We start from the raw sequence: 26542 nt of genomic DNA, 5'->3' as shown, positions 1-26542 counted from the left end.
TTCGCTGCCGGACCACTTGTCCACGCCGCTGATGCTTCCACGCGAGCCGTTCCAGGTTGTCGTTGTGCCGCGGTCGCTGGGTCACGATCACATGGTGTAAACAATGTAGTATGGTAGTTCGGGCGATGACGTGTTTTGTGTGTGCCGCGAGCATGAGCTACGTGGTCAGCAGCATGGAGATGTTGGAGCCCTTGAGTGACACCGACATAATTGAGGCTGCATGCTCCCAGCAGACGTCTCAAGGCTCACGTGCAGTGAGAACAGTCGACAGTGATGAGTCCGACGGCGGCGACGAGACTGTGCCACCGCCAAGTGCACATGAAGTAGCGTCGGTGCTCGATTTTGCAGCACGCCAGTTCTCTGTCAGTGAGAACTCTGACGTCGCGCAGGAGCTATGGACAAGCTGCAGATGATGCTGATGGAGTCTCGGCAGAAGAAACGCAAGCAAATGCACTTAGTTGATTGCTTTTAATTCTGACAACCCTTTCCCAAAATGTTTTGGAGCTTAAATAGTGTCATATATTCCTGCACTAAAGCTCGCTGCTCACGCGAATGCATTCCAGTACTTGTTTCTGGCGCATAACTGGCCAATTAGTTTATTTCATTTACCATTAGGACCGGATGCATTTAATTTTCAGAATATGCCCGCCACAAACATGTAGTAGCGCCTAGCTCACGATAACGAGTCTAGATGTGACTGCTTTCGATAATTCGAACTTTGCTTAATTCGAACAAATTTCTGGTCCCGTTTGAGTTCAAATTAACGAGCTGCTACTGTATTGCCAACGCGCCCAAGATTTGTATTGGTGCAAAGCATTTGCTCTTGCACCTTTTTTTTTTCCCTGTCACCTTAGGGTGTCTTTGTGATTTTGGCTCTTCTTGCTGCTTGCTCGATGAAAAACTGTGATATATGGGAAGATAAAGGGCCCCCTTTCGGCCACAGGTCGAAAAGGTGTCTAAGATTGAGCGCATGTTGAGTGACCGACCACTGGCCACATGTGACAGCCATATCATGAGGTTTGGTACACATTGCCATGTGTCCAGTCCAGATGTGTGACTTTTTGATCCTCTGTTGATTTCAGCACATTGAAGCTGTGGGACTACAGCAAGGGAAAAGTAAGTTGCTGCTAGGAATTTTCTCTTTTGCCCCTGTATCATCATAGTGGTATTTTCTGGTAACATATCTGGCATGCAGCAAGCTCAGTGCTTATTAAAACAGCTAGGGGTCTTACTTGAACAGAATTCTTGTCCTGAAACTGCATTTCTTTTCTGAAAAGTTTGAAATGTTTGTGGATATTTTATTCTCATCAGACCCTGCTTACTGTAACGCACATTTGTCTTTTACGGAGTTTTTAAAAAATACATCACTACTGCAGCCTAAGCGCTATTTGGAGTTGGAGAGTACTTACTGTTCTTCCTCATGGTACTGTATTTACTCAGCTCTAGTGCGCACCATTTTTTTGGGGGAAAAATATTCTAAAAATGACATGCGCATTAGAATCGTGCGTGAAGATCGAACCACGTCTGCAACACCCTGTTGTCGTTGGCACCGCAAAACGGCAGCTTGGTATTTCATATGCATCAATATCGCTATATTGCCACCGTAGTTGTGGGTGCCAATAGGCCTTTTCGAGCATTTGACTTGTCCTGTTTGCAAAGCACCGACCTGAGCTTGAGCCACCACGGAAGCGTCGGTTACAAAGGTGCGCAGAGTTCACTACAACCGCATCATGGTTGTTTGGGGCTCCTGAAACTTGTGTGCATGATTGGCGGAAGCAGATAGACAGGATTGCTGCCAGCAAATCGACTTGGAAGGGTTTCAATGGCCGAAAAAGGATGGTTTCGAGAAACGGCAAGCGACAGGATGAAACATGCTGCCTCACTGTGGGACATTTGTGGGTCTTCTGCTGTAGTCAACAGCGTTTTCAAGAAGTGCGGAATTTCAAATGCCATGGACGGCACTGAGCATGAAAATGCTTCGGGCCAATGAGAGCAACAAGCAGGGACGATAGTTTTGCCGGCCATGTGAGGAAAGGCGAGTGAGGCAGCGGTGATATTTACTTAGTTTACTTCATCAAGACATCAAAGCAGTCGCAATAAAGGTTGGATGTTTTAAATGAGAAGATGCATTTCTCTATCGAAGCATGAAAAATTTTGTGCGCATTACCATCAAAGGCATTGCGTTCTTTTTTTTTTTTTTTTTTCGGACCATGAAAAACGAGTGCGTGTTACAATTTGAGTTATGGTGGTATCCCTTTCAAGAATCATGCTGGAATAGGAGCACTCTGAGCAGCCTTTCAAGTTGGTTGCTTTGTCTAAATTGACTTTCCGCTCTCAGCGGCCAAATATCTCTCATGTTTTTTGTGTTTTACCATGAGATTATTTGTAATTTTGATTGGATATGCACTCTGTCTTGCATGTATTGAACTAAACTTGTGTCATCAGGCATTGTTGCATGTTTCTGAAGCCATAGAGACCCGTGACTGAGAGCATGGAGAAAACTCGGAGGAAGGACTATTGGGCCTACGGGTGCAAATTTTTTTTTGTGTGCATTCATGGGAACACCCAGTCTAGAGAAATGCGTTTGGATTAACACTGACAATTCTTCAGGTCTGACTAGATAATAGTGCTGCTGTCTCCTGGGCACTGGTTTAATGGGGACTGATGGCAACTGCAACCAACAGCAATGGGCACATACCAGTCTAATAGCTATTCAGTTTGGGCATTTGGTGTCAAGAGTGAGCAAAATCTGCTGCCGCAGCTATGATTCTGGCAAAAAATGGGGCGGAAAGTGCGATCAGTGCGGCACCGATTTGTGCTGGCAGAAAAAATGGTTGCTCGCTGCGAGCCATTGGGAGTGCAGAGAGGAATTTGGGCTTGGCCCCTTATCTGTAAACATCTAGTGCATCACTGCGGTTGCACTGGGTGTGGAGTGTGTCAAGTGTGAGCACTGCAGTATTTCGGCAGGGGCAAGTTTTGCTTGCTCTTGACACCGAGTGCCAGGCTGGTCATAAATGTACCCTAAGTTTGTGGGCACAATGGAGGGGAATATCTCAGTGTGCAGACTATTAAGAGAGAGGGGAAAAACAAAAGCCAGGGAGATCAACTAGGGAAACCCTGTTTGGCGGCCCCACATGTGTGGTGGGAGATAAGGGGGAGAAGGGAAGTTCAGTTAATTGGGCGAATGGAAAATCTCTGTGCTGTCCTTTGTGGTCTGTAGAAACAAAGGGTGTGAGGCTGTGGCACATGCCCCATTCTTCCCCGGGGTCAGAAGGGTGGCACATTGCACTGCAGCAGCCTTGTCGTGCCTCACTACTGCGCACTTCTCTCTTTTGTCTGTGCAGTGTCTGAAGACTTACACGGGCCACAAGAATGAAAAGTACTGCATCTTTGCAAACTTCTCTGTGACTGGTGGCAAGGTGAGAGCTCCTCATGTTAATGTCAGCATTGCTGTCTTTCTGCAACATGTTGAAAAAGCTGGTAACATGGCGTTACATGCCAGCGAGGGAAGCAAAATAAGCACTTGGCAGAAGTGACAACACATGTTGAGATGGAAGGCAGGCATTAAGTACCACCAAGTGGATTGAATGTGATGAAAGGCAGTTAGAACAGCCATCGCTGAACCCATTTTGATTTTTCTGGTGTTTCCTAGCCTGTCTCAGAGGCTCTGTGCATGGACGTGTTGATTGCTTCCTCTCTGTACTAGCTACTACTCCGCTTATCCTAGTGGCTGGGTAGAACTGGTGGTGTGTCGTGTGTGTTTTGTGGAGTTTTATTGCATAGTTGTTATTCCTGTAGCATTGTAATAATTCTGTCATAACACTAAACTTTGCAGTGTTGCCGTCTGACCAACGAGAATTGGTGTGATCCAAGTGTGCTACACAGGGGAGGGAAAGAACTGGGGCTACCACTGCCAAAATGCTTCTTTGAGCTAGTTGGAGTGACGAGTGTGTGGAGACTAGAGTTTGGAGAAAGGACAGAGGCACAGTAGTAACAAGGAATTGCTTATGCCAATGTGCTCCTTAACACGGTCACTGCAGCAGCAATCTTTGGAGCCCTGTGGATCGTAGCTCACTGGTAGGCCACCCTTATATTTTCTTCGGTATACATGACCCACCAGTGACCCACTGGCAAGACCAGCTGCTTTAAGCTACCAACAGATGGCAATAGCCGCCTTGTATTTGCTTTTCGTGGGCTGTTTAAAACTTGCTGAGCTCTCCCATGGCTTCATCGTGCGACCAGTATCCATGACCACACAGCTTGCATACGCAATGTGACCTACCAGTGACCCATGACACAGTGAACATGTTAAAGGGTAGCTAAAGAGTTTCTAGAATTCAGCGAGCTTAAATAGATCAAATGTGTGAAACTTGCAGGTAAGGCCTGCTAGATCTTTTGGTACTAGCGTCTGAAATGGTTATGTAATAGCTGAATAAAGCTGCAGTAGTGTTCATGCTACTCTACAGCGCACAGCGCCAGGCAGAGGGCCCCCATGATGATGTCATCTTACACAGCAGTATATTTCCAAAGCAGAAACATTTGCTCAAAGGAAAAAAAAAACAATACCACTGAAGGCAAAACCCCACCGCGGAGGGTCGTTTGGTGACATTGGGCAATGCAGAGCAGGATGCAGGCGAAGGTAGCAAAAATTTGAAATCTCGGCAACAATGATGTCATCACTGAACTTCTCCACACTTCTCCGATGCTGTGAGTGGCTTTAATTGGCATTTGTCACCATTTTAAATGCTAGCGCAAAAAGACTTGTCATGCTTTACCACAAGCTTCATACATTCAAATCCTTGAATCTTGTATGTTGGGCAGAGACAGCGTTTCATTCTTTCATTGGTCGGCAGCTCTATAGTAGGATGCAACATAAAAAAAAACCCGTTGGTAACAGTGGGCCATGGTCTGCAGTGTCCTTTATTACTCCTCTGACAAAGCAAAACTGTAAACGAAATTAGCATTTTTATGCTTGACTCCATCAAACAAGTCAGAGGCGCCAAAATTCTTGAGCTTATAATTTCGTCTTGTAATTAGGTTCTTGTTTTGTTAACAAGAATAAAAATCGTAGGGTTTTAATGCAGCTAAACTGAGTAGATGTGCAAAAGCATATGTTTGGGCAGGTTGGCTCATGGTTTTGCTCTGCTGGGTCGTCGGCACGTCTGGTGACGACAGACTCGGGTTCAGCTCTGATCGAGGTTAAGCTGATATCTGATCTGTTCTTGCCACAGAAGGAGGTTGGTGAAGACGATGCGCAATGCACAGCGCGAGTGTGTGTTGCAGTTTAACATGAGGCGCGATCGGCTGCGGCGCTAGCATAGTGCCCTTGTGCAGGGGCCAGCAACGCTGATCTGTTTGCGGCACCGTGGGTTCAAAACCCAGTTGGGGCAATATTTGTTGGATTTGTGCATGGGCTGTTGCTACGCTAGATTTTGCCAAGGTCGCCTTTTATGGTCAATCTTCACACAAACTTGGTGAGCTGGTTAGAACTCGTGAAGTAGTGCTTTTGCACTAAAAAGTTCTACCTACGGACTACTTTTTTGTCACAGAACAATTCCACGTGACGGTCCTGGATGTGGGTGAAGCTTCACTGCAGACTACTGCACCTCACTGCACTGCACTTCAGACTACTGCTTCACTGCAGATAACTGCTTTGTTTATGTTGGTGACCAGTGGAAGGGCTGCTGATACAATGGTCACTATGTCTGTGTTTAGTTTGCCTGTATCATCTTCCTTGCTAACTGATGGCTGTATAGTGTGCAAAGCTACAAAGAAGGCCATTTGGTGTTCTAAATTACTGGGAAGTCCACTTAAAAAAATTTAGGGAATAAACACACTTTTACTGATAATTATAATAGTGCCTTTATTCAGCAAAATAAAATAAAGATTTCAGCAAATTGGCCCGAGCTAATAAGGCTTGGTGGACTGTACTTGGCAGTTGGGGAGAGAAACTTGTGGAGGTGAAATTTAAGAAAAACCAAAGGTACAAAACAGGAGTGACCAAAAACAAAGAGGCTGAAGGGCACTGCTATATTGAGCACTGGGCTGTGTTCATGGATCAAGAATGAGTTGAGGATTAGGCTTACAGCCCAAAATCATCAGCTTCTCCAAGAGTAGTGAAAAAGTATATACATACATGCCCACTCTGCCTTTCCTTGCAACAAAGTAAAATTATGATGAGGCAAGGGCATGGGAGCTGTTTTCACTTAAGGTCTAATGCAATCGCCTTCCTGATTAACTGAGCTAGGCTGGAGGGGAAGGCCAGAGGGCTCTTGGACTGAGGAGCCCTTCAGGGAAGGTTTTTATCTTTATAATGAAATAATCCTTCTCCTGCTCTGCCTTCCTTCACAGTGCAAGAAGCTCACGTGTGCTGTAATTAATGTTCCAGCGCTTTGGCATGGATCTCCACTGCTGTGGTGCTAGGGGCTGTTTGGTCTGCTCTAGCAAATGAAGCATGCTTTTGGCACTTTTTCTCGTGTTGCATCCTAGCGTGCATGAGTGCAATGCTGTTGTCAAATGACTTGCTTCTTATGCAACACTATGCAGATCAAAGTGCCGCACATGCCCACAGCCACCACCGCTTTGCATGGGCTGTACTGAGAGCAGATTCTCCTGACCTCAATTCTCAGTCCTTCATTTCCAGCCAGTAGTAATGGTTGCGTATTTTTCTTGTGTCGGCGCCAAAGCTTATTTTTGTGCATCATTTGTGCCATACCTGCCTAAAACTGGAGCATAATATTATGTGCATGGGATTCTCCCAAGGGATACTGTGAAAAAACATTCTTGTTGCAATGTAAAAAGTTTCGTTCAAGGCAGCCTTTACTGTATGAAGACACGTGCTGTGTGTTTCATAGCATAGCAGGAAGTCTCAATTCCAGGGCATTTGAGGCTCTGGAGGCCATGTAGCTGGGCCTAATGGCCATCAAGTTGTGCAGAGTACTCATTCTGATATTGACTGAATAACGTGCTTGCGAATAATGTGCTACATTGTGTGTGTGCAGTGGATCGTGTCAGGATCAGAGGACAACTGTGTGTATATTTGGAACCTACAGACCAAGGAAGTCATGCAGAAGCTGCAGGGACACACAGGTATGTGCTTTTGGACAAGGCTCACACAGGATTTGCTGCCATTGAGTTGGGGCAGAAGTATACAGTAGTGTAGACGAATCAGAATATCGCATGGCTCTGGAATCAGAGCGTAGTTAGCATGGCAAGCAATGAATGCCCTATTATGAGGTTAAGTAGACGTTAATGTTTATTCGAATTGTTGCTTCTTACCAGAGCAAGTTGCACTGCTAACATTGATACATGTCTGCTCAATACTACGAAATTTCCATATAGAAGGCGCAATGTACCGAAATGTGCAGAATTGTCTGTAGAAACATTTCAGGCCAGGCATGAGAACTAAACAAAAATCATTTTTGAGACTGATGCCACCATCTCCTCTCGCCTCTTCCTACACCGCCGCTCACTCTCTCTTCTATCGACCATGCGGTGCTGAACTAGTAGATGCACTTCGGCGTAAGTGCTGTCGCTAGGTATCGTTCGAGCTTTTGAGCTCGTATTTTGTCACAATTTGTACTTGTTATATAGTGACTGACTGCCAAAGCATCAAGAGAGAATGTCTAAATGCCATTTTGATTGGATGGTTCCATTATTGTCAGACATTGAGCCATTAAGTGCCCCTTCTTGTCTAAGTACCATCATCGCTTCGTTAAGCATGTCGATGCATTCAAAAGATACAGTTAAGACCAAGTACAACTTCATGGAAGGTCCGCCACGAAAGTTGAAAAAACTCGGCATGAAAATGCGGCTCTTAGCAGGGTGAAAGAATAACATCCATACACAGTAAGTGGCAGCATATAAGATGAGTGACGAGCGAGGAAGCGCTCCCTTAGCTAGCCACGACAGCCACGTTTGGTCAAAATCAACCCGGCTAATGCTTTGCAGCCAAACCTTCCTCCATGCTGCATCTTGGTTCGTGGCTGGAATCCTGAATAGTCACTTGCCATCACTTTCACGTGTGCTGCTCACAAAAACGTGGCAACATGGCACTGAACACAGGGCTATGCTAAAAACAGCCCATGTGAGACGCGAAACTTGGTAAAGGAATGTGGAGCACATATGTGCCGCCCGCACTGTTTAGCACCACGGGAAAGGAGGAAGCCTACGAAGCCTACATGCCTACAATGTTCTGAATTTTGGGAATGTGATCAGGAGCCCTGGTGTATGGTGTGGTAACATTTGTTGAAATGCGTAATTAAATCTTCGTTCCATGAAGCACTGGGGCTAGAGAACAAATGTCATCCGGTACAGTATAACCATTCTATACTATTCCCATTCTGTTTTTGTTTTTCCCACTCTCCTGCACTGGCCGAAGCGACACTACTCCCGCCAATTGCTCTTTGTGATTGGCTGAAGCCCAGCGATACCAAGGGTGTGGCCTTGCATGAGCAAGTGACCGAGCAAGGAAAACAAGTGAAATACCGTTGGAATTGAATAGTTATACCGTATATACTCGTGTATAGCCAGCACCCCCCTTCGACTGCAAAAATGAAAGAAAAAAAAATTTGCTCTGGTTGAGGTGGCGGTTCCACTGCCGCCAACTTGCGAGTAGTTCAGATTCTGCCAGCAGGCTACGACACTGATCCATGACTGAGAAAGTGTCTTCCCGAGCGACCCGAGACTGGTTTTGGTTGAGATGTTGAGATGTGCGTCCGGTCCTTTCTTGACCCACACTGGGTGAAGGCTTTTCCTTTGTTGCTGCTCCTGCCTTCAGAGGATTACAAACGAACCATGGCAAACCCAGCTGCTTGTCCCAGTCGTGCATGGGGGGAGGTGTTGGCTGGGGTGGTTCCGCATGTTTCTTTCTCTGCCTGCCCCTTGCTCGGTTTTCCACAACCAGACGGTAGCTGAACTGCGGCTTTCTAGCTTGTCTAATTCACGTGGCACAAATAAAGGATGTGGATCATCAACTATAGTCGGGTACAACTCGAGAACGAAGCAGCATATTCCCCTCAAAAGCGGCCCTCCAGCCAAGCGCGTCGACCGAACAGCTTTCTGCGGCTTTGCAGCCAAGGCTGAGCTATAGAGGGAAGAAGGCCCTTTTGTCCTTGTCGTCGCGAGTGGGGCTTCCTTTATTCGGGCTATGGTTGTAGAAGGGTGAAGGGAAAAGGTTAGAAAGCTAGGACAAAGAGGGTACCGTCTTTGTCCAAACGGCATCCGAGGTGGGGTGATCTTTGTTCAGGATAAGGATGCGCGGCACGGGAACAAATGACCGTTTCCTTCCCTCTCTTGTTTAGCCTTGGCTGCATAGCCACAGAAAGTTGTACGATCGACGTTACTGTCTGGAGGGCCTCCTTTAAGGGTATGTGCCACTTCGTTCTTGAGTTTTACATATATTAGTGTGGGCAAAGAAAAAGAAAAATAATGCTGCTCAGCCTGCACTGCCTAAGGCAAACGTCGATACAGTAGAAAATTGGGAGAGTTAATGATACATTCTCGACATAATTGCATAGCGCAAATTACCATAAGCAAGCAAAAAGGGAAAGCGGATGCCAAAAAAAATGGGAAAGATGTGATATCATGCAAATTATTTATGTTTTGTTTATGTCCTATGTATATATTGCTGGCATTTTTCTTTTAATGAACCTTATGGTTGAAGTCGGTGCCTTTCTTGTGTCCTTCCTTCTGCCCTCGTCTTTTGCACATACAATCGATTTATCACTGTTGATTCATAGTAATATTAGCAGTAGTCAGAACAGTCCTGGTGAAGAGTGTAACCTTCCAACTCTAGCGCTAAAAAAAATTATTTTTTTATCAAATGATGTTAAATCTATGATAATACAACTATAACAAAGACCGCTTGACCACTTCAGTCAACGCTCGACTGATGCCTGTCCAACCTTAGAAGTGAGGGTTGGTAAAGAACAAGGTATAGAGAAGTGGGCAATTGCCAATTTCTGTTTACCCTTGAGATAAATCGACATTGCACAAGAGACGTGAAATTCCTGCCGAGAGGATTAGCACCACAGGATGTCGAAATGTGTTCACATAAGAAAAGAAATATTCGCCGTACATGCGGCACAATTTAGCCAAAGTTCACAAAAATGCAGTATAGATGAATATCATTCACAAAGCCAACTCAGCTGAACAGTGTACGAAGAGGGGGGGGGGGGGGGGGGGGGGGGGGGGCATGCAGGAATGTTGCCAAAAAGGGGTTGGCTACAAAGGGATACAGTAGAATCTCGATAAACGGAAGTCAGTTAAACGGAACCAACGCTTAAATGGAACAAACGCCTCGCAGTTGATTGCTTTTGTATTAAGGCAATGTAAAAAAATCCCGTTAATCGGAACAAACATTTTCCGACCACCGTATAAACGGAACCGGTGCTGTCACGGCGCACCGGTGGAGATCGAACAGAAAACTGTTCGGTCGGCGCGCTTGGCTGGGCGGCCTCCTTTGATGGGCATGTGCTCCTTCGTTCTTGAGTTGTACCCGACTTATAGGTCCGTTCAATTCACCTGCACCACATGAACTGGTTCTCGCGGCGCTGCACCTCGCATGATTCATTGCAGCGGTGGAACATGGCGCCCTCTGAACCATGGCATTCGTTTGAAAGAAGTGCGAGTCTAGTTCAGAAAAACTGCACACCTTCTCGGTGGTTAGTGCCGAAATAGTGCAGCTGCAGCCGCCATGGAGGCATGATGGTTTGCACGTTGTGATATACGGCGGGGACTCAAGTAATTCCTCTCGTCGACAAGCTAGAACGCTGCTCGAGTGCTCCAAAGAAACGGCTACGCGTAATTGACACCACTGTAAAAAGCAAAGACGTCACGAGCTGTGCATGCATGCATCGAGGCAGGCTCATGGCAACATTTTATTGTGAAGTGCTGTTTGAACATTGAACATTTCTTCACGAGGCACGAGATGTTGGCACCCGCTGATGTGGGCTGTAAGGAGCTGGCTGCAATTCATTGGCTTCACCAAGGCTAGCAGACGACCGGGCCTGCACTCGACCATTTGTTTTGAAAGCAGACAGTGCCAAACTGCACTCAAACTGCCGGAACTAGAGCTACACACTCGCGGCACCGCCACAGAACTTTGCTGAACTGGTGCGGCGAGTACAGGCGAATCGAGCGCTCTCAAACTTCCTCTCCACACCGCTAGCTGGAACAACAAACAACTGACAGTACGAAGCAAAAGCCTGTCTCCTTTCCTTTCCTGTCTCTTTAGCAATGCCAAAGCTGTCCTCGAAAAATAAGACGATGCCCAGTATGCGTTTCGTAGCGTCAGGTGAGAAAGCAATCTGGCAAAGCAATATGGCGGAAATCTGCTTGGAAGTTCAACGCATGTTCAACACACAGTACAGAGGGCAAAATGGAGGGCAACATGCAAACATCGTAGAGACATCAGACATTTTGAGCATGCCGGAGACGTACTACCGGAGACGTATACCGGTTTACCGGATGCCGGCTGCACACACGCAGTGGCTCCGCCTCACCCCAACAATGCCACTGCGCATGTGCAAGAGGGGTCCGGTATACTTTGCTAGTACGTCTCTGGTATGTTCGGGAACACCTCCCGATTTTAGCTAATTTTAGCTGTTTGGCAGCGCCACACTTGTCATTTTTCTGAAGTGTGACCATTTAGTACATGTGCACTAGTGTAGATGGCGCTGCTTACTACATTTATCGCTTGTCACTGCGTTATTGCTATTATTGTTTGTATTTTGTGGACTTTGTAGTTGGTAATTGTTACAACTAGGCAGTGCACATTCCCCAAAAGCCGTAGAGTAAAGGCGATGCGTAGCCATGCAGAGCGAAGTATTAAGTGTCTTCAAGCAAAATCTCAGAATTGCCAAGCACTTGTTACCTGAACAGGATAGCATTTTGTTGTCAACTATTTCGAAAAACATTAACTTTGATCATGAATAACTTTTAAACTAAATGAGGAAGAATAATGATATTTTCAGAAAGGAAGGACGATTACACGATCTCAAACTCTGCAAAAATTCGCGGCAAAACAATGCATATCCCAAAAGTTATTGCAGATTGCATTGTTCTGTTTCCTATGTTTTTTAACATGCACGGCTAATAAACTAACCTATATGCATATTTCTAAATGCTTAACCATGCTCATTAGCTTCAGATCTCAAAGTATCTCGAAAGATTTTTCTCTAGGTGCAATAGGTTTTCACAACTTTTTATTTCATGAGACAAGTTGAGCCCAACTGCCATTTTTTATCTTTGCGTTTTCTTTTACAGTTGAAACAAATTTGCAGCTATCATTAAACCACATACATCTTTTGAAAGCAGAGGAAATTAGGTTTTTGGAAATCTCTGAACCATATTTATGAAGCTAACGAGCGAGGTACAGTCGACGTACAAATATCACCAAAAATGTTTTCCGTTCCCCGTCAGAGTGGGACCGCCGCCTTAAACCTGGTACAGTAGAATCTCGTTACAACGAACTTCACGGGACCGCCGAATTTAATTCGGTATTTTGAAATATCGTAGTACTGAAAAACCTTTATTTTCATGTCAGTGGTGCATCACAAGAACTACAATTACGTACCTTTGCAGCAGATTTATGTATTGGTAAGTAAATAATAAACGATAACGCTGGGCACAGTTTAACTACAATTTATTGCTTGAAGAAGTCTGTTATCTTCTTCTGGCGAGTAGACAAGCGCTGCAGGACGAACGCCTCCACATCCTCGACCTTCCTGTGCACGTCATCGGGGACATCTTTTCAGCGCCCGAGGAATGATCGGGTCTTTTCTAGAAAGACTAGGACATCCGAGCCGGAAACAATCTCTTCCGCTTCGTGCGCTGATCCAGTGTCGGCATAGTCTTCGTCGCTACTACATTCTTCTTGCTCATGCACTTGATTCACGATGTCTTCGGTGGTGAGCTCCGCGGATGTAGCTGCCACGCTGTCGCTGTCCACATAATTCGAAAGTCGCTGTCCACGGTAGTTGCCCAGCCGCAGACGTTTTCTTGAGGGAGCGACTCTCGATGTAGTTTTATGATCTTGTCCCGATCTTTGAGCATCGTTGTATTTGTTGACTGTGTGATGTCAAGCTCCGTGCACAAGTCCACTTGCTTTTTTCCAGCAGCTGCGACAGAATGTCCACTTTTTCTTTAAGCGAAAACTGCCGTCACTTCTTTTTAACGCGGGGGCCAGGAGAACTCATGGTCAGCAAAGCTAATGCACAACACAATCACAGCGCCGATAACTTTGCAGATCCTACCGTTCGCTGTCGACGTGGTGACTATGCGCTGAATAGGCTTAAGACTACGGCGCAGTATGCGACTACACGCTGGATGGATGATAATGGCCTTACCCTTTGTATCGGGCGGCAGCTTGTGCCGCCTAGCCTATATTCATTCAACGAGACACTAGCGTTGATGCCGATGCCACTGGGGCTGTATCCATTGCAACGGGTTCCCCAGCGCATAGCTGCTGCTTCGGATGATGATGATAGGCGTCAGCTTCAGGGATTTGGTCCCCGCAGGGGGGCGCCTGCAGCTTGCAGGCGTCGCGACAGTGAGTGGCGACACCGCGGGTTCCCGAGCATCCGCAGGGACATCCCCGCAAGGGGATGATGGTGAACTGTGCATCACCACGGACCCGAGCACCCTCGCCTCGCCGTGCGTGGCATCGCCGTGTCCGGGGAAAAGGGGATCCTGGTGGTTGAGCCGATGCTGAGCGTTTGGACCTTTAAGACCCCTCGGCGGAAGCAACACACCACTTTGGCCCCAGCTTCATGTAGACGGCACCTTCGGCCTGACCCGACCGGGGGAAATCGGCAGTCGCCTTTTCCTATCCTCCACTCTGCCTTTCACTTTCCTATCTCTTTCTCACAACTCTCCTGTCTGCTACTCACTTCTTAGTTTTTTTCACTTTTCATAGGCGGCGAGGGTTAACCTTGTGTGGCCAACCACCCTGAGTTGTGTCGGATTTGGTTATAGTTGAGGTGTACAGCTGGCGTGGGCAGGACTTGCGTTCAAGTTCCTGTCCCGTCCCCTTGTTGGACTCCATGGTGGGTGGCTGGCACCATGACTGAAAAACTTCATTTTTTATGGCTCCCCCACTTTCAAAACCCGATCGCTCTCTCAAGAGAGGGCGGAACGAAGCAGCAGACTTTTTTTCAAAAAAGAAACAGACCTTGACATTCACCAAGTTCTATGTTATCCACAGCGAAAGTAATGAAAAACAAGCAAGAATAATTTCTCCGTTCCTTGTATCTAAATGCCTAACAGATACCCTGGGCCCTGGCTACAAGGTGTCTAAAATGGCCAGCGGAGACTTATTGTTAGAACTCCTTGACAACACCCAGAACTCGAAAATCGCAAACATTGCATCCATCGGAGAAATACCAGTTTCAATAACAGCGCACCGATCCCTAAACTCAGTTCGTGGTGTCATCTCTGAAAACGACTTCATACACCTAACCGAGAAAGAATTTCTGGAAGGCCTGTCTGACCAAAATGTCACAGATGTATACAGAATCAAAATCCGGAAAGACAATAAAGAAATAGAGACAAAACACTTGGTTCTAACATTCAATACAAGTACATTACCAGAAACCATCGATGTAGGATACTTGAAAGTAAATGTCAGACACTACATTCCAAACCCACGAAGATGCTTCAACTGTCAAAGGTTTGGCCACGGCTCACAGAGCTGTCGCGGCCGCAAAACGTGCGCAAAATGTGCTTCCAAGGATCACGTTTCTGAGGAATGTGACGCAGCCCTGCGGTGCGCAAACTGCGAAGGAGAACATGCTGCATACTCCAGGGCCTGTCCGTCCTGGAAGAAGGAAAAAGAGATTATCACGATAAAAACCAAGGAAAACATTTCATTTAGAGAAGCAAGAAGGCGATTTGCCGTTACCAACCAGTTCTCCTTCACAGCAAAATCCAGCTTTGCTGATGTGGCGCGCAGGGGCGGTGGACCACACAGCACCCCGGTGCCTGCCGAGGCCACTTCCATCGAGCCAATGGCAGGACCATTCACGCCCCAGGCAGGGTCAGCGAAAGCTGCCCTGCCAGTGTCAAAGCAGGGAGCGCCGGTCCATGCGTCGGCATCCCGCAGGACTTCCCCCTACCGGGGGAGGACTGAAACCCACAAACCCGCGGCTTCCCCGCGGTCCTCCAGCGCCTCGCGCGAGGCGATGGATATAACTGCCACTCCGCCTCCACTACAGAGGCGGAACAGCTCTCTTGAGTGGAAAAAAGACAGGCCCCTAATAACGGGCCCACTACTTAAGTAAATCCCCTTTCATTTCCTCTCAAAAACATAAACATGGCTTTTTTAATCCATTGGAATTGTAGAGGACTTATGCGGAATTACAGCGACATAACACATATTTTAGGGTCAATGTTACCCACAGCTTTATGTCTTCAGGAGACCAATCTTGGTCCACAACATGTACATATCCTGAAACATTATAAAACTTTTAGATGCGATCGAGAGCAGGCAAATCGGCTATCGGGAGGCGTCGCGATAGTCGTTCAAAGCGGTGTCCCTGCTCAAGAAATTAAACTCAAAACAAAACTTGAGGCGGTTGCAGTCAGTATCATAAGCTACAAAACACTAACAATCTGTTCCGTATACATTCCTCCACATTTTATGTTAACACTCCATGATCTACAGCAACTGATCAGAGAACTTCCGGAGCCATATCTGTTACTTGGGGATTTTAATGCTCACTCCTCCCTGTGGGGAAGCGAACGCTGTGACGCTAGAGGTCAAATAATCGAAGATTTTATCCTGACGAATAATGTATGTCTTTTAAATACGAAAAAGGCCACCTACTGTTCCCCAACGTCTGGGAAAATGAGCAGTTTAGACCTGTCTTTTTGTTCACCTTCTGTTTTTAGTGATTTTAAGTGGGACGTTTTAGACAACCCGTTTGGGAGTGATCACCTACCAGTTTTTATAAGCCTATCATCCTCACCTGCAGTTATCCCAACCAAACCACGGCGATGGAAGCTACATCTAGCTGATTGGGCGTTGTTTAGAGAAAAGGCCAGATTAGAGGACATTTACTCAGAAGCACTTAGCATAGATGAAATCAATGAAATTCTTACAAAGCGTATCATCGATGCTGCACGGCTAGCTATTCCCCTGTCCACAGGCGTGGTGCGCCAGAACCACAAGGTATGGTGGACGCGAGAATGTTGGGAAGCCAAAAAACAACAAAATAAGGCCTGGGGTGTATTTCGTAGGTATCCTACTCACGAAAATCTAATAACTTTCAAAAAGGCAAAAGCTAAAGCCAGATATATACGGCGGAACGCGGAAAAAATGTCTTGGCAAAATTATGTGTCTTCCATAAACAGCTCGGTAACATAAAAAAAAACTGTGGGAGCAGGTCAGAAAAGTAAATGGCAGCTACCGTAAAAACCGGACTATAGGTCGGACCGGAATATAGGTCGACCCCCTAACTAACAATTCTAAAAATGAAAAAGATCTTTTTTCAATGGGAAAAGTACCGAAATACATCCTTACTTTGAAACAAATGTGACTCGAGAGGTTGCACAATGGTGACAGTATTTAATTTCATTTAAATGCTGCTTGTATGTACACCCGGCAAAAATTTTTAACAATATCGCGCACCAATCGGCTCGCGTGTTTTTTTCTGGCACAGGCAAGTACGGCGCCATAGAGCAAAGCCCTCCTCTTCATGAATCGCCGCAACCAGGATGGCGAGCCTTTGAATTGCGCCCTCGTGAGTCTAGAGGCACGCGCGATCTCTGCCGCTTTCACGCGGATGCATTCGGCAGTCACAGGTAGCGATCTTGCTCGCAGTGCAACGTTTCCTTCCTATTCTCGATACACTACGGTCTGCCCACGAAATGATGTTTTCTTCTGGTTGCTGCAAGTTGTAATACGCAGCTTCTGCCTCCGCCAGTACTGAATGCTCTTTTCGGATACTCCAAATTCGCGCTGTGCCGCCAGGTTCCCGTGAGCTTCCTCGTACTCAATCGTGTTTTTCTTGAAGGCGACGGTAAATTGCCGTTAACTTCCGCTTTGCATCTACTGAAACGCAAAATGGCGGCACTGCTGCTGATGGCGATGGTGATGGAGGCTGTTGACTTCAGCCACCCATTGTTGCAAGACTTCCGTATTTTTTCCGCCAATGACCGGTATATAAGACGGGGGTCGACTTTTCACCATGGTTTTTTGAAAAAAAGTTCGACCTATATTCCGGTTTTTACGGTATTCCCCATTCACCCTTCCTCTGCTGACGGATCCTGGAATTCAGACAAGTATTAAAGAACAAGCAGACATTTTGGGGCAACATTTTTTTATAGTTTCTAGTTCTTCCCACTATACACAGTCATTCTTAAAATACAAAAACACAACCGAAAAACAAAGACTTCCTACGGCAGGCAGCACAAACGAGCCTTACAATAATTTGATTACACTTCAAGAAATACAGAGAGTACTGTCTATAGGTAAACAAACTGCACCAGGCCCCGACGAAATTCATTATGAAATGCTATCCCATCTATCTGAGCAATCTGTAGAAGTTCTGTTAAAATTTTTTAACAAAATATGGGTAGTAGGGAAAATACCAGCTGCTTGGAAAAAAGCCATTATTGTTCCATTTCTAAAACCAGGAAAGCCACCAACCTCCCCTAACAGTTACAGGCCTATAACCCTTACAAGCTGTCTTGCCAAATCTTTTGAGAGTGTTATAAATATTAGATTAATGTTTATTCTAGAATCCCGAGAGCTTCTTGATGTCCACCAATGTGGTTTTAAAAAAACATCTTCCACAGTCGACCATTTAATCCGCCTGGAAAACACAATCCGAGAGGCCTTTATACACAGACAACACTGCCTTTCAGTTTTTTTCGATATGGAGAAGGCATATGACACGACCTGGAGGTTCGGGATTCTTCGCGACCTGGCAGAGCTTGGTATCCGCGGGAGGATGCTGAAATATTTGAGCGACTTTTTATCCAACCGTTCTTTCCAAGTTCGTCTCGGCGCAACCCTCTCAAATAATTTTACTCAGGAAAATGGCGTTCCTCAGGGATGCATTTTAAGTACTACATTGTTCACAGTAAAAATGAATTATTTAACCAGTATAATTCCACAGTCCATTATGTACTCGGTCTACGTTGATGACCTTCAAATTGCATGCACATCTTCTAGCCTGGCAACTTGTGAGAGACAACTACAACTCACAATAAACAAATTAGCACTTTGGGCAGACAGAAATGGATTTAGGTTTTCTCCACAGAAAACTGTTGCGGTTCTTTTCTCGCTGCACAGAGGACTGCAGAATGATCCCACCCTCCATTTGAAAGACACCACACTTCCAGTAAAACAAGAACACAAATTTTTAGGCTTAACTTTTGACAAAACGCTAACGTTTCTACCACATATAAACACCCTAAAAAGAAAGCCACCCAATCCCTGAATATACTCAAAGTACTCTCACGGAAGCGTTGGGGATCCGATAGGAGGTGCCTATTGCACATCTATCGCTCTCTAGAACGCTCTTCGTTAGACTATGGATCCATAGTGTATGGGTCTGCGAGGCCATCATACCTTAAAAAGCTAGATCCAGTACAAAACCTCGGGTTGCGCCTTTCAACTGGTGCTTACAGAACATCACCCATAAATAGCCTTCACGTAGAAGCAAATGAACCGACCCTCACCAACAGGAGAACAATGCTTACTTGTGCATACGTACTGAAAATAAGGTCGCTACCGAAACATCTTTGTTACACCATAGTTACAAAATGCCCATCCAGAACACTGTTCACCAACAAACCTCAAGCTGTAAAACCATTGCTCCTGCGCTTTGAAGAAATATGTCAAGAAATAAACATACTAGATGCACTTCCTGATGTTGCCCAGAGACCCGATAGGTTGCCACCTTGGTACTTGTTTCCTGGTGTATGCGATTTCGCACTGACACACATTCAAAAAAGACATACCCCACTGGAATATATACAGCAAGAGTTTCTTGGAGTAAGTGAAAAATACAAGAACTGCACAGATTTCTACACAGATGGATCTAAGACAGCACTCTATGTAGGGAGCGCGATAGTGCAAGGGAAATGGGAAAAAGTAGTCAGGCTGCCTCAGTGCGCTTCAATATTTACAGCAGAATGCTACGCCATTGCTCTAGCTGTAGAACAAATATTGAAGAAAAACATACAGAACAGTGTTATCTACAGTGACTCCCTCAGCGTAATTACAGCAATAAACCCCAGAAATGCAACTGAACCCTTAATAGGAAATATAATACATAACGTAATACGAGCTGATTCACAAGGACATACAATAAAGTTTTGCTGGGTTCCCAGTCACATGGGCATCAGCGGAAATGAGAGGGCTGATGCAAGCGCCGCACTTGCCCTTAACGCAAAAATAAAACCAGTAAACATACCGCATAAGGACTGCATCAAGTCAGTCCAGAATAAATTGAGAGAAAAATGGCAGGCCTCTTGGGACAACGAGGTTAACAACAAGCTGCACTTTGTAAAACCTGTCCTGGGTGAATGGAAGACCTGTAGGCACCAGGAACGATTTATTGAAGTAATTTTATGTCTCCGCATTGGACATACACACATTACACATAATTTCTTACTAACGAAAAAAGACAAACCTCGTTGTGAAAGATGTGGAGACGAACTAACAATAAACCATATTTTATTCTCGTGTGCAAAACTCGAAAAACTAAGAAACAAGCACTTTACGAAGTTTTATAATGAATACATTCCTTTACACCCAGCGCTGCTTTTAGGCGAAAATGCCATTGTTAACATATCTTCCGTTTTTAGCTTTTTAAAAGAAGCAGATGTTCTTCACAAACTGTAAACTTTGATCCACAGCTTTTCTTTAAAATGGGATGCATTTCAGCCATTTTCTCATTCCATGAGAAGAGGGCTGAGGTGGTTATTTGAATGGTTGGGAGCCTCAGGATCCTTGCCCAGCCAAGGATGGCTACTGAGGTTATCTGACCTTCTTGGAAGCGTTTATTTTTAGCCATTTATAAAATTTCTTCTTTCTCTTACTACTACCAGAACGAAATAGCAATTTAAGTCCTCTACACAACCATGTTTCCTACCACCTACAGAAAAGTGGTCATATACCTTGAGCCTGGCGCATGATAGCCTTAGCTGCTTATGTGCCATTAAACCCAACACAACCCTCAGGGATTTGGTACGAAACTTTGACGGAACTTCGCAATAACGAACCGTCTTGCTATGATTGCAAGATTAAATTACATACGTTATTCTGAAATATTCGGTAATTTGAAATCCGTAGTAGTGAAAGTTTCTTACATTTAAAATATAGGCATTTTGGCGGGGATTTTAAAACAATTCGTAAATCTGAAAATTTCGTTAATCTGATGTTCGTAGTAACGAGGTTTTACTGTAGAGTAGCGAGAGCTTGTTTGTTTCGTTTCACCTCATAAGTCTAGCTTCTTTCAGAGACTCGGAACTCGATTCGTCGTCCCCGGCCGTTATGGATGCACTGTCGGAGGCTAAGCGGGCCCGTCTAGCTGCGTCTTCCTTGCGACGCTTAGCGCGCTCTTCCTCAGTTTCTTCGGCTTGCTGCCTCCTCATGGTTTCATTCCGACGGCAGAGCCTGGCTTCTTTCAGTCTCTCTGCCATCTCTACAGACTCCTCCACTGAGCCGCCTTCTATATATACGGCTGCGGCAACCCCTCTCTCCCCTACTGCGCGTGCACACGGTTGTTGCAGCTCGGTTTTGCCGGCGCGCCGCGGTAGCGACACCTGCCATGACGTCGCGCGCATGCGCACAGCTGGCAGAGCGAGCGACGGTTGCCAGCTGTCGTGGTTGCTAGGCGCCGTCTCGAAGCCACGGTGCGACCACGGCTCAAGTGCAGCCATGCTGACCTCACGAAGCGGCTGGCGTAATGTAGCTCCCGCTACAAAAAAAAAAAAAAACTAAAACGCGCCAAAAATGTGACTTCTCCTACAAAGTGCTACAAGATGGCACCAGTTAGTTTTTCCCACACTGCATCCATTATCATTATCGTTGCACAACATGATGTTTCCATGGCTTTCTCTTTTCGAATTTCACGGTGCCTTGCCCAGTGCCATTTGGTGTTTGTTATCTGGTGCTTCATTCGGAAGTGTGTGGACTCCTTGCAGGATCCGTTGCGTTGCGTGCGCCATCGTGAGGCAAGCTGCGTGCTTTTGAACGTGAACAAAAGCAGTGGGCAAGCGCAGACGGTCCTACACTGCAGGCTTCAAACTTCAAGTGGCAAAGTACGCTGAGGAACACGGTAAATGGAAGACCGGGCGCAAGCTTGATGTCGACGAAGAGTGTGTTCGCTGCTGGTGTATGCAAATGCAAGACCTCGCCGAGATTGGCTGAACCCGGTAGGCTTTCCGTGGGGAACAGTGCAAGTTCCCAAAACTTTAAAAGGACCTCGTTGAGTACGTTCGCACTACTAGGAGCAACGGCTTCACGGGGTCTACGGAAATGATCCACATGAAAGCAATCACTATCGCTCAGCACCCGAACATTCAGTCTGCGAACTTCAAAGCCAGTCGAGGTGGCTTCAGCGTTTTATGAAACGGCACCAACTCTCCATCGGCCGTCGAACGACATTGTGCCAGAAGCTGCCAGCCGAATACGAGGTCCAAATAATGAGTTTCATCACTTTGTCAACGCACTTCGGAGGGAGCATGAATGCGACCTCTCTAAGATAGGCATAGCTCATCAGGCCCGTGTCTGGTTCGATGCCCTTGAAAATTGCACGGTGGAAGCCAAAGGGGCAAAAAGTGTCGCTGTGCGTACTACTGGCGCCAAATGGGAAAGGTGCATGCACAGTGTTGCTTTGCGTCACCACTGATGGAAGGAAGGAAGGAAAGACTCTGCCAAGAGAGAAGTTCCCCCAGGGTGTCGTAGTCCGGGTGCAAGAAAAAAGTTGGACGGCCGACAAATTGGTCATAGGCTGGCTGAAAACAGTGTGGCAGAACTGACCAGGAGGCCCACTAGGCCGCAAATCCCTTCTTGTGCTCGACAGCTTTAGAGGGTACCTAACAGACCAAGTGAACACTCTGCTGGCAGACTGCCAATTGGACTTGGGCATAATTCCTGGTGGCCTGACAGGTGTGCTGCAGCCACTCGAGGTGTGTGTCAACTGGCCATTCAAGATAGAATTTCGGCGGTGCTACACCGAGTGGATAGCTGCGGGCAACCACAGAACAACTCCGGCAGGGCGGCTGAAGCGAGCGTCCCTCCAGCAAGTGCACTTGGATTGTGCACGTGTGGCGTTCGTTGTCAGCGGACACGATCTCAAAGAGTTCCGAGTGTTGGGGCCGTCAAACGCCATGCATGGCACAGAGGTCGGCCAGCTTTGTCAGCATGCCACGTGACCAAGTTCCACTCGGCCAGCTGTAGCTATCGAGTCTCTCCAGGTTTAACCAGAGCTAAACCATCGCCAATTTTTTCTTTGCAGTCTTAATGAATGTGTCATCAATGCATTTTTGTAGCATTTACCGAATGAACAGGTGTGTCTTATACACTGGTGCAACTTATGTGCAATTTTGTTATGAAAAACTGCGGTTGGCGGGGCAGTGGGTACGACTTATACTCACGTGTGACTTGTAAACTGTAAAATACAGTACTTATGTATGGGCTTTTATTATGGGAGTACGAATATTGAAATTTTATAGTATGAAATTGAATACTAATATGAAGAAAAATGGCTTCGATTATCGAGTATCTGTTCAGTACAAAAAAAAATTTTTAGAATATGATAAACAAGCAAAATGTTCTTGCACTTATTTTTTTTTCAAAATAGTGTATGGTCTTTGTAACTGAACTAAACAAAATTAGACTGGCTCAGCACTATATAAATATGATGTGTACAGAAATGTATACTAGATTAGACAGCATAACAGTATCCAACCTGTAATGTGGTCATGCGAAATGAAATCCATAAAATGACAATACTGGCAACAAAAAATAACATAATGGCTAGTTAATCCTCATTGTTTCGGCGTTCAAGGGACCTGGAGAAATGCCCGAGTTATCCGAAGGTCAATCTATGAAATGCCCTGCAGGCCCCGAAAAAAATTTAAAAAAACTGCCAAAAATGCAGTAAAGCCTTGTGGGGCGGCTCCATCCCGCAAATACCTATAAGCCCATGACAAGCACCCAGTTTCGGCGTGCTGGAAGAATGATGCGAATGTAAGGGAGTGAGGAACGCACATTGGTACTGGAACTGCGAGACTGCTTCTAAAAAGGAAAAAGAAATGACCAGCGGCATGTCATTCGGTGTCCGAAAGTGGCGCGTAGCTGGGATTGGACTACTGGCAAATGCAGGGGCCAGCAACTGCCGTCGCCTGCGAAGATCAGAAACCGAAACAAAGCGGCTAAGCTATTTTTTGGCCTAGTGACAGGGGGCCCTCCAATGGTTGTCACGCCGGCCACTATGCCCATTTAAGAGGTGCATGGGTTAAAGTGTGCCATGCAATAGGCGGGATTTTTACAGGATCACTTACCTTGTTGTGACACTTCGACTCGCCCCTTCTGGAGCCTCACACGGAACTCTGCAAGTAGGCATTCCTGCATATCGTAGTTGACCAAAACGAGATGGCGGTGGTCACGCTCAGAGAGTTACGAAGGCGACAGGACGAATGCCATCGGTGTGAGCATTAAAGGGGCCTTAAAAGGGGCTCTCAAAAAAGTTGCGCTGTGCTTAGAATGTTAAAGGGCAACTCCGGCGTTTTTTCTACCTCCACGGATTTTACTGAAACTTTCAGGGTACGTTCTCCGCAGCTTTCTGGTGATTTGTGACAAATGTCACAGCCAGGCAATGTGTTGTTGCAGCACAAATGAATTTTCAAATTCTACATTTCGTGCCCTAAAATCCGGGCAATTTCTACGGGCAACCTTGTGTATGTAATGTCAAGGTTGACGCGCTTGTCAATATACGCTCTGTGTTTGCTGAAGGAGAAATTTTGCGCTTGTTCTTAGTCACTTCAGACAAATAATGACCCATTATGTCGATTACAGTCGCCAGTTTAGCCAGTCAACATGCAGACGATAAGTTCTGGATCATTATCCGTGACATCAGAAGTTGGTGTGTTGCGAAGTCATAGTTTGGCTGAAACCTAGTTTCGGTTTTTCAAGTTTCTGCTGTTTTAAAATACTTCTACTCGATATTTTGAAAAGCTCTTTTTCGTACCATATAGGGGGGCTTAAGGTTGTGATGCGGTTATTAATTCAAAATGTTCAAAAAATCTGCTGGAGATGTCCTTTAAAGGGTACCACTTCACAAATATCCTCCAGCAAAAATTATTTAATACGTCTTGTGGAAGCTGAATTTTTTTACTCTTGTCGCTTCTTGTACGCTGAAAATGTCAGCGCTCTTCTGCCGGCCCCACCCACTTGGCCTCTCCGCCAGCTGCGGGCACGCGAGGGAATTCCCCGAAGGGGGAGGAGCTTCCTGAGCTGCTGGAGTGGCCGCAAACGGTGAACCAAGGATAACTTCCGGATATGATGTTGTGTGCCAGGTTACACGCGAAAGCTCGACACCACTGGTCGCTACAAGGTGCGAAAGCGGGATTTAAAAAAAATAATTATTGTAAATTATCCTCTCTTTTAGGGCATTGTACGTGGCATGAACGCTAGATGGCCTGTAATCTGTTTAATGAAACCATTTTATATCCAACCGCAAACAGCCCTTTTCAGAGCCCCTTGAAGTATGTAACATATTATGGAAGGATAAAAAAAAGCGTGCTTTTGCGTTGCGATTGTTCGAACCAGGTCATCGGCCATCTTGTTCACAGCGCATGTGATATGTGGGAACAATCACATTTTGCACGAGGTCCATCCTAGCGGCGTTGGAATGCGATCGGTCCATGCGATAAACGACGAAGAAGGAAGGGAACAGGACCTTTTTATTGTTTTCCTGGAACTTTAAACATGATCGTTTGATAATTTGCCCAGATATTGTGCTTCCGCCACGGTCGAATTTATGAAAGTCTGTGCAGTATACGATCGCTGGCAAGTATTTGTGAATTTTCAGATATTCGAAAATTCTTGAATATGAATACTGACCAAATATCAAACATATTCGATTCATATTTTAAATTTTGAATATTCGCACACCCCTAGTTTTATCTGTACAGTAGTCACTGATGTTGGTGCATGGGCTTCACCTACTGCACTCGGGTTATAAATTTTGAACTGATAACCACACTGCCATGTTGTGTCTAATTTAGGTGAAAATAATTTTGTATCCTTTCACTTATTAATGTCTGTCTTAAGAGCAATTCAGTTTTGGTTTCCTGTGGTGAAAGTAGTGTGTTGGTATTAGTACAGTCAAAGTATGCTGGCATAGTGCAGTTTTCATTGAAGACACAGCAAAAAATGCAGACCTATTGCTTGGTACTAATGAGCTGATGACAGTGTACATGAAGTACATCCATCTTTATGCCTCTTAGTATGGTTATAGTGTATTGTTTTGTGTGCACCATATCTTATGCCAGCCGCCCTGTTCTTTGCTTGTGCAGACGTGGTCCTCTGTACGGCGTGTCACCCGACAGAGAACATCATTGCCTCGGCTGCCCTAGAGAATGACAAGACCATCAAACTCTGGCGGAGTGACACCTAAAGCCTTCCCCCATCACACATCCTTGAATGTGTCTCTCAATGTGGACAAGTGTTTCACTCCTGTATAAAAACCATTTGAAAAGGTAAATAAAAGCTTTAAAAGGTAAATAAAAGCTACATTTACTGTAAGCCAGACAACACTCTTAGTTGTTGCATGCATGTTTTCTTGCTACAAAGCCATTTAAACACAGTGAATTACTAACCTTAATATCAAAGGGTTATATTTTGCTACAAAATGTGTCAGGTGCTTCACTTATGTATGGGGCTGTTCATGTGGTATAAAGGAACACAGATAAAGAAATGATACTTGGTTTGGAGTTTCATCTTTCTCTACATATGCTCCTCCCAAAGTCGTGCATTTCTGCCACCGCTGACTGTTGCTTTAGAATTCATTTTGATCGTTCAAGGAGTGCTCCACTTGAGCAATCACTTCTTCATTTTCTCAGAAATATTTCCCGTGCAGTGTGCCCTTCATGCAAGGGAAGAAAAAGTCACTTGGTGCAAGGTCTGATGAATATTGGGGATGGGGCAAAATTTCATAGCCTAAGCATGATGCCTTTCTTGAGCATTCCTCTGCTGTTACCCTGAGAGCACCTCATCTTTGCAATAATACTTCCCTTCAATTGGCCTTAGCGGGAAAAATTTGTGGAACAAGCACCATGGCACCCAGAACACGTTCAGCATCACCCTACCTCATGACCATACCTCGGCAAAATCACGAGTGCTCACTCAGGCTCTCTCACAGAAGTTTGGTCAACCTACGGGCTTACTCAGGCTCAGACTCTTATACTCCTGTCACACAGGCACTTTCGATCCTCATTGAACTCGATCTGCATCGAGATTTTCGAGCACACTCGAAACATCCGGTGCTACACGGGCATTTTCAATGCTCATTGAGAACTT

The 26542-nt window shown here is 45.7% G+C and overlaps 1 protein-coding gene across 1 annotated transcript in view; it reads left to right on the top strand.

Annotated features, from left to right (window-relative positions):
* wds (WD repeat-containing protein wds) overlaps nt 1-25752 on the top strand; it is a 95335-nt gene extending 69583 nt beyond the window's left edge. The window contains exons 11-14 of the mRNA XM_077650586.1: nt 1083-1116; nt 3345-3419; nt 7002-7089; nt 25540-25752. Of these exons, the coding sequence (XP_077506712.1) occupies nt 1083-1116; nt 3345-3419; nt 7002-7089; nt 25540-25640 (298 nt within the window). The 3' untranslated portion in view covers nt 25641-25752. The remainder of the gene's footprint in view (nt 1-1082; nt 1117-3344; nt 3420-7001; nt 7090-25539) is intronic.
* Nucleotides 25753-26542: the final 790 nt, after the last annotated feature.

This window comes from Amblyomma americanum, chromosome 1 (genome assembly GCF_052857255.1).
Source record: "Amblyomma americanum isolate KBUSLIRL-KWMA chromosome 1, ASM5285725v1, whole genome shotgun sequence".
NCBI classification, from domain to species: Eukaryota; Metazoa; Arthropoda; class Arachnida; order Ixodida; family Ixodidae; genus Amblyomma; species Amblyomma americanum.
Note: the sequence above shows the minus strand (reverse complement) of the source record. Positions and strands in the feature narration are given on the sequence as shown.